Raw genomic sequence first — 16,116 nt, 5'->3', positions numbered from 1 at the left:
TGGGCCAGGTAATATGCAGGTTCTCCCTAAAAAGAACTTGGGTTTACAGTCCTCATAAGTAAGCATACAGCACACACCAGCTAAAATCAGCCTTTACATAGAAGTCACACTGAGTTCAAGTCATTTTCCTCTCCTTACCCATTGGACTTTTCCCGATGAGCAGCCCATTTTGGCTTCTGTGTAGCCCGAGTGGTGTGATCTCCACCTCTTCACAGTAGGCAGACACCTGTGAACGGATTTACAGAGGCCCCACAGTGCAATGGTGATTTCATTCCATGGTGGTTTTAGTTGTCTGCTGTTTTCTGAGTGAATCACACACGAAGCTCTATGCTGAGCATTGACAAGACGTGGTCAAAACCACAGATGTGGTCCCTGCCCTCTGGCACAGCCTGTTCAGAGGGTTTCCAGAGAACCGGTAGCAGGGATGAGTGTGGACTCCCTCGTCATTCTCCTCTCCCATGACTTGCTTATTTTCAGGGCCAGTGGGAGGTGGGTGTGGCGCTGGGCCTTGCACACAGCAGGTGCTAATAGTTGATTAGCTGACTGCGATTCCCAGTAGACATGGAGCACTCCTTGTGCTCCCATAATGAGAGCACAATCCCATAATGAGACGAGGAGAGGCCAGGAATGCCTTGTGCGTAGATGAGGGAAGTAAATGCACGTTGCTAGGAAACATTCAGAAAGTTGTAAAAGTGAGTGAAAGGACTTAAAGTGATTAAAAATATGTAACTAGTAAACCTTAAAAAACATAGTTATTTATAAAGTAGCTGGTGCCAGGCGTGGTGGCTCACGCCTGTAATCCTAGCCCTTTGGGAGGCCAAGGTGGGCAGATCACCTGAGATCAGGAGTTCGAGACCAGCCTGGCCAACATGGTGAAACCCTGGCATCTGTAATCGCAGCTGCTTGGGAGGCTGAGGCAGGAGAATTGCTAGAATCCAGGAGGCAGAGGTTGCAGTGAGCAACCATTGCAGCATCGCACCATTGCACTCCAGCCTGGATGACAGAGCAAGACACTGTCTCAAAAGCAAACAAACAAACAAACAAACAACAACACACACTCACACACAGTCCAGTTCCTAAGCATTCCGGCATGGGAAATGTCAGCCAGCGTTTGATGGAAGCCCAGGTGTAGTGTGCTAACATAACTGTTGCTCTTATCCTTTTCCCTGCTGTGTCATCAGTGAGTTCTTAGCATCAAGTTCTGACGCCGTTGATGGCTGTTCTTTGTTTAGAAGGGTCCCAGAAATGTCTGTTTTATGACTCCGTTAGAGGTAGGGTGATACCGGGTTTGATAGAGGAGGACTTTGGTGAACCAGGCATAGGGATTTCTGATCACTTTCCCTTGGGTCTCTTGATTCCACAATCAACAAATCAAGTGCTGTCTTTGTGCTTGTGACATCTGCAGATTTTCGGAGCTGTCGAAGGGAATTAGCCTTTCTTTTGGTGAGAAACTACCATCAGAGAAACCAGCTGGAGTATTAACAAATATACACTAGCAGATGGGGAAGAAGGCTTCTGGGGAGGGGGAACAGGGCTGTTGATCCTCTGCCCACAGCTGTAGGGATCCTTGGCCATCCGGACCCAATTAGCTTCGAGATCAGAAAACAGACGTCTTTAATCTGCCAGAGCTGTGTTTAACTGTGGTGATCATAAAAGCCTGGCGCCCAGGGGTGTGTGTCACCAACAGCAGGTATTTCCTAGGGTCAGTCAGTTGATGTTTCCCACAGTCTATAGCTAAAGAATGTGCTGGCTGTTCTGGGGAGGCCCTACATAGCTTGAATCCTTACAAGGTATACGAAGATTCGGTGCATACATTCTTGAAGGGGAACCCTTTGGTCCTTTCTTAACAGCAAAACCCTGACACTCCAGTGGCTCTCCTAGGTATGAGTGCCCAGGGGACTGGGGCTGTGCTTCCTGGCTTGGGAGGAAGGATGGTTTTGCCTGTGCTGCTCAAGTGAGCACAGAGCTCTCCAGCTGCACCACTGCGGATAATGAATCACTTGTAATCACCCACAGATCATGTTGTTTGGATAATTTACCACCAAATGAATGTAATTTAGGTCAACCTCAAAGCAACTTAGATTTTGGTAAATTGAGAGAGAACAGCAAAAGTATTTTGACTTTTTGAGACCGACTCACTAAGAAATCACCCAAAGTCATCTTACATGTTGTTGTTGTAGATTTTTCAGCTGCTTGTGACTCTTAATTGTGGACTCTTAAGGGATTCTTATATCTAACAAACATCTTGGTCATTTTGGATATGCGTTTTGGGGAGAAGCGTAGCTCTCTGTGAAAGATCCTAGAAGCGCTGGGGGAAGAAGTGGAGAACGCAGACAGAGGCTCTGCTCTCCGCTCAGGAAGAAGTGGAGAACAGACAGAGGCTCTGCTCTCCGGGCACTCGTGGTGCTGGATGGGATGTGGTACGCAGCCCACCCACTGCATGTCCTTGCTCTGTTCCATGTGGTCCCCATTCCTTCATCTTTTGTCTTTGCTTTTTTTTTTTTCCCCTAGGTCCAAAGGGTGAACCAGGAAAAGTTGTTCCTTTACCAGGCCCCCCTGGAGCAGAAGGACTGCCGGGGTCCCCAGGCTTCCCAGGTCCCCAAGGTACGGTTGGAATTCCAGCTCACCGGGACACCACAAGAGTTTCCTCACGTTTTTCTCACGCTGACTGTTGGTCTTTCTCACCACAGGAGACCGAGGCTTTCCTGGAACCCCAGGAAGGCCAGGCCTGCCAGGAGAGAAGGGTGCTGTGGGCCAGCCAGGAATTGGATTTCCAGGGCCCCCCGGCCCCAAAGGTAACCCTGCCAGACGGATGCGAGCCTTTGGTCTGCCTGTGACTTCCGTGAGAAAAGAGGGGGTAGTAGACATAAAAACACCATAGAAGCTGGTGACTGCTGTTCAGGGAGGCTTTCTGAGGAGCCCAAGCGGTGCTGAGCACAGCGATTTCAGGCGCTTCTATGCAATAGCTGCCTTGTAGTGTAGGGATTGGTTAGGAAAGTGGGACGCTAAGGCTGTGCAAGCTGCATGGACACTGCCACCAACGGCGCCTGCTGAAACCCACCTTCCAGGTGTTTGCTTTTATCTGTGAGGAAGACTTGCAGTCCACCTGAACACAGCTAGCGTGGGTTGGGAGTTGGGGGAGCGCCCAAGGGGAGGTGCAGGGAGTTGTAGGGAGGGGACTTTGCTCCGAGGGGAGGAGTCCTATGGGTGTTAGAGCTGTCACTTCCTGCTGAAGTGACACTGGGAGGTAAGGAGGGAATTTCTTTTTTCCCTGCTTTTCACATTTCTTAGGTCTACTTGTCCTTCAGGTAGACTCTGATCAACACACTTGTCATCACATCCTTCTGTTCAGGACTGAGGAGAAGGTGCTGTGAGCACAAAAGGGATGTATTGTATAAGGAAGTTTGTCTTTGTATAACACACCATGCAGTCAAACTTAGGTTGAAATCTCCTCCAGGCTCCCAGGCTTCCTACCCAGCGGCTCCAGGCCCCATCCACCCTTACTGCTGTAGGCTGCTAGCTTGGAGAAAGGAAACGACAGCCCCTTTCCTCTGACAGCCACGCAATGCCTACCTACACCACGGCTGCTTCCCTTAGGCTGGGCAGGCAGCAGAGCGTCCGTGTTCAGGGCGGCCAGGCACTGAGGCCTCGCCACACTCACGACTCCCTCACATTCCCCCATTGCCTCACGCAGTGCCTCCTTCACTAGAGACCATGGCCCGTGTGACATGGAGTTGCTTGGCTTTGTGGCAGAAAGGAGGACAGCCACTCTAGGTCACACCCTATCTGTGCAGCAGCCCTACAGGGGGTGTGATTTGGGCCTGTGCCATTGCAGACTTACAAATTACTGGACATCAGAGACCTCAGCGTTGCATACAAAGGGTCTGAACGAGTGGCTGGCCAGCTTCACGGCCCATCAGAGCTTCCAGGGCGGGGCACAGACAGTGGGCAGGTGTCCTTCAGTGACAGATCCTGTGGGATCTTGAAAAGTGGGCATGCCTTATAGGTCCCTGGGGTCTGCGTTTCTGATGACATGATGGTGCCCCTGCCCCTCTAACCACACCTTGAGTAGATGAGTAAAAGTGCCCTTCTCATGGGCAGGCACCAAGGGGTTTATTTTGTTTGGGGAGAGTAGGTAGGGAAAGAAAAGTTTGAAGAGAACAGAAGAAAAGGAAAGGAGAGAGAAAGAGGAGGGCAGAGGTGCTGGAAGAGGCAGCAGCGCACCCGACGCCCTCTGCTGGGCAGTCTCCCCTGGCGTCTTCCAGCCACCTCCGAAGGCCTCCACCATTGACCTTCTCAGATCAAGTCGGCATATTTGGGCAAGACTAAAAGTGAAGAAAGTGGGGAACAGCATTGTAATTGGAATTCTTTTTTTAACTCTTCAAAACAGGTGTTGATGGCTTACCTGGAGACATGGGGCCTCCAGGGACTCCAGGTCGCCCAGGATTTAATGGCTTACCTGGGAACCCAGGTGTGCAGGGCCAGAAGGTGGGTGCCAAGCATTCCCTCAATGACCCTTCTCCCCCATCCTTATTATTAGTTGGACAGAAAAAACGCAGGTTATGAACCTCCCAGGACATGTTGGGCCAGCAGGTTTCTGTTTTTGATGAAATAGCATAGAATAGAAATAGAGAATATAGCACATGGAAGTGAGTATTTTGAGGGGAAATATTTGTTTTGATTTTATGAAACATTTGTTTCAATTTTATGAAATTGTATGACAGACATGTTCTTGCCTGTGTAAGCCAGAACTCAGGGTAAAATATGTTTCTTACTGTGAGAAGTAGATGAACGCTGTTTGAAAGCCACTGTCCTGAAAGAAAGCATAGTCACCCAGGACAGTTTCTCAGCCTCAGCACCACTGGCATTCTGGGTTCAATAGTTCTTTTCTGTGGGGCCTACCCTGTGCCTTTGTAGTGCTTTTGGCAGGAGCAGCCCTCCCTCCACCGATGCGTCACCAAAAGAGCACCCCCTTCCACCCAGTCACAACTGAAAATACCTCCAGACATTGGCAAATGTCACTAGGGTGACCAGGTTGCCCAGCTTGAGAACTATTGGTACAGGGTGAAGTCAGGATTCTCCTTGCCCTCAAATATTCTGCTACCAACTTGCCTATACTTGAAATTCTGCTCAGCGAATGTGAGTGACTACCAGTTAGATCCTTTCCTGTCCCAATTGTAAGGAACCGATGTGAAACTGCTGGAAGGCATTGGTACCAAACGGGAGAAAGGGCCAACAGCCATTGATAAACGTCACCAGTGACGGACCCAGGTGGGGCCTGCTCCCTGTCCATCAGGAGAGGGCAGGTGGGCACCACAGGGGCCGCGCCTCTGGGATCCCAGGGCGGATTTCTTCCCAAGAAATACATGACAGCAGGGTGCCCTCCTCTGGTGGCAAGGCTGAAGAGAAACCTTTGGACCTTTGTTTTTGTGCAACCCGCCACCAGCTTCCCCTGATAACCTACATTGCATTTGAACATTTAGTCAACCACGGCAGCATGCGGATCATCTTAAACTTAGTGCAAGACTCAGGAGTTAGTAAATGCCTAATGGAATGGGAATGAAAGATTTAGTTTGTGATTTAAGATACCGTGCTTCTTCAAGAATCCCCTTGATGGAGTTCATTCCATTTTGAAAATTTCCTTCTGGGACGTGTAGAGAAGTTACCACTGCCCACTAGTGTCCAAATCCTCCCTCTCTGGAAATACCATTTGCAGACAGGGGACACCAGTGAAGCACGGTGACATCATGGCCACCTGCTTGCTTCAGAGCCTTACATCTGTGCCTAATCCAGGCTGTTTCCAAGGCACCCTCACCCTTTATTTTAATCATCTGTATCTAGCAAAGCCCAGTGAGTCATGCCATAGTTTAAAATGCTTAGTTTACTGTGAAACTTCCATTAATCCAAAAAACTAAATAACTGGTGTCCATGCTAGCCCTGGAACCTTGCCATCTCTTAGGAAGAACTCCATTGACTACTCACAAATCATATTTGGCATTTTACTGGTTACTTAGGGTCAGTGCTTTGTCACAGGCACCAGGCTGCAGAGTTGAGGGGACAAGCTCAGGACAGAAGACTTGAGAAGAATGTCATTTATCCATGGGGAGCCTTGCTTTTCGTCCTTTGTAAAATGAAAACAATATAAGTTACCCACCTACAGGGCTTGTGGTGAGATCGAAAAGATGTAATAGGTATGAGGAAGCTTTGCAAACACTTGAAAAGGGTTGAACAGATAATATTCTTACTAAAGGCATTGGCAGTATCTATTAAGTCTTCACTTACGCTATTGGTTTGATAAAAATATTGACTTTGCAAATCAATTTGCTTCTCTGTGCTTTGGGGATTTTCAGGGAGAGCCTGGAGTTGGTCTACCGGGACTCAAAGGTTTGCCAGGTCTACCTGGCATTCCTGGCACACCCGGGGAGAAGGGGAGCATTGGGGTACCAGGTATTCCTGGAGAACACGGAGCGATTGGACCCCCTGGGCTTCAGGGGATCAGAGGTAACTTCTTGCAGATCATTCTGGACGGTTTCAAGGATGGGATGTGCTTACTTTTGCTTTCCCAGAGCCCCTACCGCGTATATTTGATATGTATTTGTTGAACGAACGATGCAAATCCTGGAGGCCTAGAGCTCCTGGCATTCTGTTGCTGGGGCCATTTGTGTGCGTGGGTCTCCTATGCCGGGAAACATGCCGCTGCTCCTGCACAGCTTATTCTCAGTTTTCCTTCTCCAGGTGAACCGGGGCCTCCTGGATTGCCAGGCTCCGTGGGGTCTCCAGGAGTTCCAGGAATCGGCCCCCCTGGAGCTAGGGGCCCCCCTGGAGGACAGGGACCACCGGGGTTGTCGGGTGAGTGACATGCTTCTAGAATTATCCCTTCCCAAAAGCATGTTTTCCTGAAGGATGGGAGATGAGGCTGGGGTCTCTGTGAAGGGAAGCTTAGCACAAGGTGTGAGATAAAAAGAGAAAAAATAAAACTCCAGTTTGTGAAAATAGGTTTGATTGTTTGCTTAAATGTAGTCCCAGATTTTTTTCCCACCCACTGAGATTATGTGCCAAAGAGACTTTTCCTTTATTGTATACTCAGTCACATTTTACATTTTATTCTAACTGATGTCTCTATATTACCTTTCCATAGGAGGGTTCATTAGTTGTGGATAATTTAATTGCGTCCATATCTAGAACCTAGCTTTGCCTTTGATGGTAATAATCATAGAATTAAGGTGGTGCATGGAAATTAGAGTAAAACTAGCCCAAGTCCTAAATACTGTGGCAAGGCAGTGGTGGTGCTTAGGGTGGCGTTGCTGACTCTCAATGACAGGAAAGGGAGGTGCTTTTCTTTTAGAACAAGAGCCATTTGATTATCCTGATGACCCCAAACATCAACACCTAACAGATGATCCATTGAAGCTCCCAGTGTGGGGATGTTCACGTGCTTTCTGCAGAAAGTCATAGTTAAACAGAGCACTGTACATTGTAGATCATTCTGTAAATTCTGCTAAAAGTTATTTGCGTTTCACCCAACTGCAGGCCCTCCTGGAATAAAAGGAGAGAAGGGTTTCCCCGGATTCCCCGGACTGGACATGCCAGGCCCTAAAGGAGATAAAGGGTCTCAAGGACTTCCTGGCGTAACAGGACAGTCAGGGCTCCCTGGCCTTCCTGGACAGCAGGGGTCTCCTGGGATTCCTGGGTTTCCAGGTAAGTGATTTTTGAACTTCTGCCTGGATCCGTCATGAGGACATGGGCCTCACCTTATTCTTTTTATGACTCTTAGCATTTACTGTCAGCATTCAGAGCGAGGAAATACTCACAGTCCTTTCCTTTGGCCACAGGTTCCAAGGGAGAAATGGGCGTCATGGGGACCCCCGGGCAACCGGGCTCACCAGGACCAGTGGGTGTTCCAGGATTACCGGGTGAAAAAGGTAGGGGAACTGATAACCCTAGAAGCTCATCTTGTGTCTATTTTTCGATGCCACTTGGGAAATTCCCAAGTTGTCATAGACCATGTTTCACTTTCAGAGGCCCACAAAAGAAGTTAAGAACATCAAGCCAAAGGCTAGGAGACCCCCTTCTTCCAATAGGATTCCTGGTGCTCATTGCACATGGGGTTGAAACTGTGCTTGGCCAAACACATCAGAAAGAAATTGGGCCTTCCTTCTTGGCACAGATGAGATTCTTCTTGTGAGAAATGGTGGCATCTTCAGCCATGCCAAGACACAGGGACCGAGTCCTTAGACTCAAATTAGCAACCTGCGCAAGTTTACAAGGCTTCATCTTTATTTCTTATCTTGTTATTTGAAGTTGATCCAAAATAGTGTCTTTTAAAAAGAAATACTGCAAATATGACAGATGAAAAGGTCGTTTGTTTAGTAGAATGGTAACATTCCTGTTCTATTATTTTGTATAGAACTGAGGGGCACTGTGAATAAGAGTGGTAAAGATACGTAGGAAAGAGAGAAATGTAAGTTATCTAAACCTGAAAGCCAAGTCACAAGCATTAGAGTTATTAGCGAATAATGAATTGTAGACAATGGCTTTTTACTGCTCATTTACCTGGGGTTGGATTCTTCTGTGTCTCAGACACTGGCCATTAATGCCATTTTGGACACGTTATTAGTGCTTTGTAGCCTCTTTGTCAGCTGCTCTCCCAGTCAACAAGAATGTAAGCCTTACGAGCATCTCTGCAACACTGGCCCAGGCTCACCGGCGCCTTCTCTTTCCTCTGCAGGGGACCATGGCTTCCCAGGCTCCTCAGGACCCAGGGGAGACCCTGGCCTGAAAGGTGATAAGGGGGATGTCGGTCTCCCTGGCAAGCCTGGCTCCATGGATAAGGTGGACATGGGCAGCATGAAGGGCCAGAAGGGAGACCAAGGAGAGAAAGGCAAGTCCAGGAAGGCTTCTCATGGCCAAGCTCAGAACCACTATGTGTCTCTCCTGATAAGACAATGTGTCTTATCGGGTCCCCCATAAATAATACCAAACCAACCTGTGTTTCCGCAGCAACTTGCTTGCAAGCAAATGCAGCTCATTGCTATTTTCTTCTCTGATGTGTAGGACAAATTGGACCAATTGGTGAGAAAGGATCCCGAGGAGACCCTGGGACCCCGGGAGTGCCTGGAAAGGATGGGCAGGCAGGACAGCCTGGGCAGCCAGGTACGGTGTGCAGTTCCGGTCCCCAGTGTGGCAAGGGCTCGGGATGAGGCCTGTGTTCGCCAGCTCTTTCTATAGATGTCAACCTGCCATATTGCTTTCTTCATGGTTCTAGGACCTAAAGGTGATCCAGGTATAAGTGGAACCCCAGGTGCTCCAGGACTTCCGGGACCAAAAGGATCTGTTGGTGGAATGGGCTTGCCAGGTAAACTGGGTTTAGAAGCGGGTTCTCTAGCATGTGTGCCTGTGGTAGTGGTAGGGCATGTCTATAGAATGAGATCCTCTTCAGCTGAGACGGACAGAATCCAGGCAGCTGTGTCTTTCACACGAATTCACATCCTCAGCTCTGAATGGTCTCCCGCTCAGGGATGGATGGCATTTGGCTGACAGTATGGCCATTGCTAAGAAAACTCACCATCTAATGTAATAAAACATGGGCCGTATACAGCCAACTTTTGATGATCTCCAAGTGACCATCCCCTTGGCTAGGACCCTAGGAGACATTGGCTTCTCCATCCAGGCTTCTCAGCCTGAGTAGCTCATAGCTCTAGAGCCCTTTGTGTTAGTTCAGAAGGATTCTCTGGACTCCTCTGCTCCAAGCCTGGACTAGCCTTAATGCTTTGCCATCAGTGTCTATTGCAGTGAGAGCAGCCGGGAAGAGGAGGAGAGTGAGGGAAGGGCTGGGTGGTGATGGTCCTCAGAGCTCACTCAGAAAGGAGGAGAGTTCAGGTGGGATGCACATCTTTCCATCTCCTCCTGAGTCTTGATCAGGTGCTGTTATCACTTTAATTAAAATATAGGCATCTAGGTTGCTGGTCATGCCTATGTGTGAATAAGCTTGGCTATCAACATGCATCACAGAACCGAGTGTGCACGGACTCCATCCTGCCTGCCTCATGGTCCCTGTGATGTCTGGCTGATGAGAGCTGGCTGTGTAATAAAGAACATAAGATAGATTTTTATTCTGTTGAGAAAGTAAATATTCTAGGTAGTTAACGTATTTCTTCCATCTTATAACATGATGGTCTTAAAGGACAGGAGAGGCATTTCCTAGCGTGGCTCTGATGTGATCTGGGTGACTGACATGTGCTGGGTCATGAGCCGATTGATACAGGAGGGATTTGTGTTCTTGTGTCTCATTCTTGGCTGGTTGTGGGGGATTCACGTTCTTGTATCTCATTCTTGGCTGACTGTGGAAGTGCTTTTGCATTTGTAATACCAGCACTAGCTAAGCCCAAGTTTAGTTTCAATTGTTTGTGTTTATAGGAACACCTGGAGAGAAAGGTGTGCCTGGCATCCCTGGCCCACAAGGTTCACCTGGCTTACCTGGAGAAAAAGGTGCAAAAGGAGCGAAAGGGCAGGCAGGCCCACCTGGCATAGGCATCCCAGGGCTGCCTGGTGAAAAGGTAACCAGCACTCTGCATGGAAAGGTCCCCTTCTCGCAGCTCAGTGGAGATGCTGTGTGAGAAATGCTCAGCGAATATCTCAGCACACTCAGTGAGCCATAACACACAGGGATTCCCGCGCTGCCTCTCCTTCCCCTTGTATTCACTACCTCTCCCCCAAGGAAGAATCTAGAAACTGGTGAGATGCTAAGGTGGGAGGCAGCTGTCACTGGGATAAAACAGAGAGGATGGAGGGCAAAGAAGGATGGCAAGTAGAAACCAGATGGTTGGCTCTGCTGTGCTTAAGTTTTCCTCTCCATTCAGAAGTGGACTTTGATTCTTTGGCGAGAAATCTGGAAATGGAGTTTTGCAATGCAATTTTGATTGCACCAAAATGTATACCATTATCTATAATATGCCTACGGATGCATGCCCATGGACAAATGTAAAGTTAACATGCCTGACTTTTACTTGCAGGGAGATCAAGGGATAGCGGGTTTCCCAGGAAGCCCTGGAGAGAAGGGAGAAAAAGGAAGCATTGGGATCCCAGGAATGCCAGGGTCCCCAGGCCTTAAAGGGTCTCCTGGGAGTGTTGGCTATCCAGGTAGGTGAGCGGGGCTTCTCTTGGACTTGGGGATCTAAGAAATCAAAGAAAAGCCCAGGCTTATGGATATTCTGGTGTTTTGTTTTTTTCTTTAGGGAGCCCTGGGCTGCCCGGAGAAAAAGGTGACAAAGGCCTCCCAGGATTGGATGGCATCCCTGGTGTCAAAGGAGAAGCAGGTAGAGGGCCCTCTTTGGGACACAGCCCGGGCACACAGAGAAGAGTGGCCAGGGGATGGGAGGCCCCAAGGGGTTCCCATCACAGATGGGGAGCAGGGAGGCCAACTCTCCTGTCTCCCATTTCCAGATGGGAAAACTGAGTCTAGTGCAGGTTACGGGGTCTTTCTGAGGTCTTGTCCCTAGCAGGATCTAGGACTCAAATCTCCAAACTGTTTTTGTAGCTGTCATGGAGTTTTTGTCACCAGCTTTTGAGGGTCAGGGTTTAGTGGTGTTGCTGAAAGCATGCAGGGTCCTTTCTGAAGGGAAGTCAGAACTGACCTCAGGAAAACCAGGTGTGCTTGGGAGGGAACGACTCCCTTAAAGGATATCAGCAAAGGACCATTTGGTATGGCAACTAGGGTGCTGTGAGAGGTTGTGCAGGTGTCTGATGTGACTTTTCTCTTTGAGGTCTTCCTGGGACGCCTGGCCCCACAGGCCCAGCTGGCCAGAAAGGGGAGCCAGGCAGTGACGGAATCCCGGGCTCAGCAGGAGAGAAGGGTGAACCAGGTATGGTCCAATGCCCCATCTATCAGAATCAGCAGCGTGCACTCCCAGAGACCTGCAGACTGCCTGTGTTCAGTGGACAGAGCTGGGCACAGAGCAGCCCCTAGACTGCCCATCCCTGCAACTATTTAAACACTGATGTGGACGTGCGGAGTAGAGTGGGATGAGAGGAGGGGAAGAAGGGAAGTGGGATTTATTATCCCATAAATACTTAGGGCATCTTCCCCTGAAATAACCTGAGCTCTCAGTGGTGAGTCAAGAGACACATAAAATACCTGCTGTCAGAACACTTGCCATTTCCCTTGTGGTTACTATGACAAAACAAAGCAAAGCAAAACAAAACTCTTTTCTCTGCCCAGCATTTCCCCATTTGAGGGGGAACGGTTGGAAATATTGGTTGGCCCCTGAGTCTGCTCCTGTCACAGATGGGCCTTAACTTGGCCATAACTTGGACAGAAGTGCAGGTGTGATGATGACAATCACATACACAGTAATATTCATATTTAATGCAAGAGAGAGATAAACACACCATTTGAAGCAGGTTACCCCTGAGTTGGGGGGACACTGGGAAGACCACCAAGAGCTTCCACAGCTATTGATTCTGGCCTCTTTCGTAAGTTGATTTTTTTTTATTCCATAACTTTATATTACATACATTCGTTTTTCTATACAAACAATTCATTAAAATACCCCTGCACTCCTTTCCCCCCATTTGAATCTTCCCTCAAGCCCTTTGCTGACATTTGTCATCTCCCCAGCATCTGCTGCCCCAAATCTCTTTGGCTCTCCCCACCTCCCTGAGAATAGCAATTAGCTGGATGGTTGTCTGAGAATCCCATTTGCTCATCTCCGGACGGCAGCAGGAAACAAATACTCATTTGCACAGATCGTTTCTGCTAAATGCCATGATGGTTCTGAGCTGAAAGGTACTTAGGAAAAAGTACTAAATTTAGGAACATCCAGTCAAGGGTATCTTATAATAACTGTAGGAATATCATTTCATTACAAGGGTGCAATTAACTAATATCTATGTAGTCCACAAATATACATAGTATTATTGCAGAGTTGATAGTGCTTTGTGTTGTACCTGCTGATGGATTGTTTAAGTAAAGAGAAACATTGCATTTTACCCTCATCTTATAGGTCTACCAGGAAGAGGATTCCCAGGGTTTCCAGGGGCCAAAGGAGACAAAGGTAATCTTTGCTCACTGTGCTCTTCCTTTTCAACCAACCGCTGCTGCCTGATGTAGCAGAACAAGGGGCAGTGTCTTCAGGATGAAGCCCCATCCTTGTTGGCCAGGCAGCAACTGGATGGAGGACGGGTGCTGGGCCCAGAGGGCAATGCCTGCAAGACACGTGTGGTTCCCCTCTAATTAATGGATCAAAATGGCGTGCCGTACACTCATGATCAGAATTATCTTTTACTTGGACTAATTTCATAAAACTCCAGCAGAGAGGGGAAACCCCTGTCATTTTTATGCCTAGAGGGTCATCAGAATATTGAAATTCTGACTTTCTAGAACTAGTTATACTTATGTGAATGCAGGACAGTATGTAGCACATGCCATTAGACAAAAACATGCCCTGCGCAACCATGATGTGCTCAGTACTAAGTGCAACTGAGAGTTGGCCAGGAGCTTGGGAAGTCAGTCTCTTCTCAGAGAGCTGAGCGTTTCATGGGAAAGCAAGGGGGACACAGAAAATACAAGGCATGTGAGCCGCACGACACGGAACAGAAGCCACAGGTGGCCGCAGCCAGGAGCTCACACACAGCATCCGTGGGCATGCTTATGGCGGGTGGCTGGGCTGGCTGAGTGATCCCACTCAGTGGGAGGATTCAGAAAGCCCTGGAAGGCTTTGGACTTCAGCTGAGAAGGAGCAGGGGCACGGAGGTGCTGCTTCTCCCAGCCCCTGGTTCTCCCCGAGACCAGCCCAGAGTGTTTCCTTGGCAGGGGTGTGGTCTGACACTGGGAACCCCTGGGTTGAGAAGGATGACCTGGTGCCGGGTGGGCTGCCTTGGAAATGGGCACTTCCCTCTCCCTTAACTCACAGACTCCCTCAAACACAGAGCCCTGCAAATGCACCTGCTCAAGGGGTCGCTGTGGGCTGTTCCCGCCCTGCCTTTCCTACCTTGCCGTGCGATCCTGCATACTCCATCCGACGTGCCGCACTGCCCTTGCACAAACTACACATGCGACCCTGCACGCTCCGTCCAACGGCTGCACTGCCCTTGCACAAACTCTACACAGCACCTTGTGTTGTTCACTCACTGCTGTGTGAAATATCAGGGAGATGTGCCAGGAGAAGAGAATCCCAAATGACCACTTTAGGTCTTGACCCTATTGCATTCCCTTTTCCTTTGTTCTTGGGATCCTACACGCTCCGTCTGACATGCCCCACTGCCCTTGTACAAACTCTACACATGCGATCCTGCATCCTCCATCCAATGCGCCCCACTGCCCTTGCACAAACTCTACACATGCGATCCTGCACGCTCCGTCCGACGTGCCCCACTGCCCTTGCACAAACTCTACACAGCACCTTGCGTTGTCCACTCACGGCTGTGTGAAATATCAGGGAGAATCCCCAGGAGAAGAGAATCCCAAATGACCACTTGAGGTCTTGACCCTATTTCATTCCCTTTTCCTTTGCTCTTGAAATAACCTGAGAATTTTGGCATTTTTATTGGTAAAATTTGGAAAATAAGTTTAAAACTAAACATGGAATTTTTTTCCTGTAAACCTGCTCTATTGCGGTTTCACTGACAGGTAATAAACTACAAATATTTGAAGTGTACAATTTGATAAGGCTGACATAGGTCTACACCCATGAAAACATCCCCACATTCTAGATAACAAGCACAGCCTTCCCCCAAAAGTCTCCTCTGCGGCTTCGTAATCCCCCCTCCCGCCCCCTCCCCACCCCCCTCCACAGCCCCCAAGCAGCCGTCCATCTGCCTTCTGGTCCTCTAGGTTAGTTGGCCTTTTCTGGCAGTTTACAAAAATAAAACCATGCACTTTGCAGTCTTTTCAGCCTGACTACTCTCCCACGACATAATTAGTTTGAGATCCAGCCCCATAGTTGCTCACTTCTTTCTATGACTGAGTAGTGTCCCCCTGTATGCATATAACATGATTGGCTTGTCCAGTCCATTCATTTGCTGGTGGAGTGAGGCTTTCGTTTAGCAGTGCAGTTGCTGCAGATGTCTCTAAACACAATTCAGATGCCTTTGCCGTGGAAAACGTCTTTTAAGAAGTATAAAAATGGTAGCTGGGTTCCTAGCATTCTAAGCTCTTTTTCCAGCCAGGCCATGGTCAGATTCTTGTGTGTTATTAAAGAGAAGGAGGGATCGGAGCCCTTGCAGCAGTTTCCCCTGGTGCCCCTGGAAGCCCCCTCTGAGGGGTGCCTGCAGGATGAGGCACGCCTCATCCCATCCCTGCCGTCCACGCTGGAGATTACTGTTCTGCTGCTGCGTTTCCCATCACCTCAAACTGTTTTTCTTGTTTAGGTTCAAAGGGTGAGGTGGGTTTCCCAGGATTAGCTGGGAGCCCAGGAATTCCTGGATCCAAAGGAGAGCAAGGATTCATGGGTCCTCCAGGGCCCCAGGGACAGCCGGGGTTACCAGGATCCCCAGGCCATGCCACGGAGGGGCCCAAAGGAGACCGTGGACCTCAGGGCCAGCCTGGCTTGCCAGGTAAGGGCGTCTCACCGGGGGCCAGGGCTGGGGACTGGGACAGAATTCACAAAAGGAAATAGTGTAAAAGAAATAGTTAAACGAAATAGTTAAATTCTCCACTGAGCTTTTTTATTTAGAAGGCTGCAGCATTTATTGCAGCTTGAAATTGTGTTTGGCCTCCATCAAGTCAAAGCTTTTCTTGTATCCTTTCTGTCAAGGAATTTATGTAATTAGGGAGATGCAAGAAAGGAAATGATTGGACAAGCCTGGACACACGTCCCATCTGTGGCGTTTGACTTAAGCCAGCGCAGCACTTGGGCCCACTTGTGGGTTCTAACGAAGACCCCTGTAGGGGTAGCACAGGTGCCCAGGCACCACTGACCACAGGCCATTTTGGACACGGAGCCAGTGGCATTTCTATGTCTGTCTGTCCTTCCTCCCTCCCCTCCCTCCCTCCCTCCCTTCCTCCCTTCCTTCCTTCCCAGACCTGCCTCAATTTCTGTCTCAGGGGTTCACACTGTTGGTCCAGTGTTGTATCAGAGACAGTGTTGTTTCTATTCCTCCCCTCCCTCCCTCCCTCCC

The 16,116-nt window shown here is 49.0% G+C and overlaps 1 protein-coding gene across 1 annotated transcript in view; it reads left to right on the top strand.

The window, feature by feature from the left end:
* COL4A1 (collagen type IV alpha 1 chain) overlaps positions 1–16,116 on the top strand; it is a 154,640-nt gene that overhangs the window by 117,458 nt on the left and 21,066 nt on the right. The window contains exons 27-42 of the mRNA XM_025364402.1: positions 2,512–2,604; positions 2,691–2,795; positions 4,391–4,488; positions 6,351–6,501; positions 6,736–6,849; positions 7,531–7,698; positions 7,833–7,922; positions 8,729–8,881; positions 9,055–9,153; positions 9,266–9,355; positions 10,417–10,556; positions 11,013–11,139; positions 11,235–11,315; positions 11,763–11,861; positions 13,002–13,052; positions 15,367–15,552. Coding sequence (XP_025220187.1) covers positions 2,512–2,604; positions 2,691–2,795; positions 4,391–4,488; positions 6,351–6,501; positions 6,736–6,849; positions 7,531–7,698; positions 7,833–7,922; positions 8,729–8,881; positions 9,055–9,153; positions 9,266–9,355; positions 10,417–10,556; positions 11,013–11,139; positions 11,235–11,315; positions 11,763–11,861; positions 13,002–13,052; positions 15,367–15,552 — 1,845 coding nt within the window. The remainder of the gene's footprint in view (positions 1–2,511; positions 2,605–2,690; positions 2,796–4,390; positions 4,489–6,350; positions 6,502–6,735; positions 6,850–7,530; positions 7,699–7,832; positions 7,923–8,728; positions 8,882–9,054; positions 9,154–9,265; positions 9,356–10,416; positions 10,557–11,012; positions 11,140–11,234; positions 11,316–11,762; positions 11,862–13,001; positions 13,053–15,366; positions 15,553–16,116) is intronic.

Source organism: Theropithecus gelada, chromosome 17 (assembly GCF_003255815.1).
Source record: "Theropithecus gelada isolate Dixy chromosome 17, Tgel_1.0, whole genome shotgun sequence".
Taxonomy (NCBI): Eukaryota; Metazoa; Chordata; class Mammalia; order Primates; family Cercopithecidae; genus Theropithecus; species Theropithecus gelada.
The sequence above is the reverse complement of the archived record's forward strand: the minus strand, read 5'-3'. Positions and strand labels throughout refer to the sequence as shown.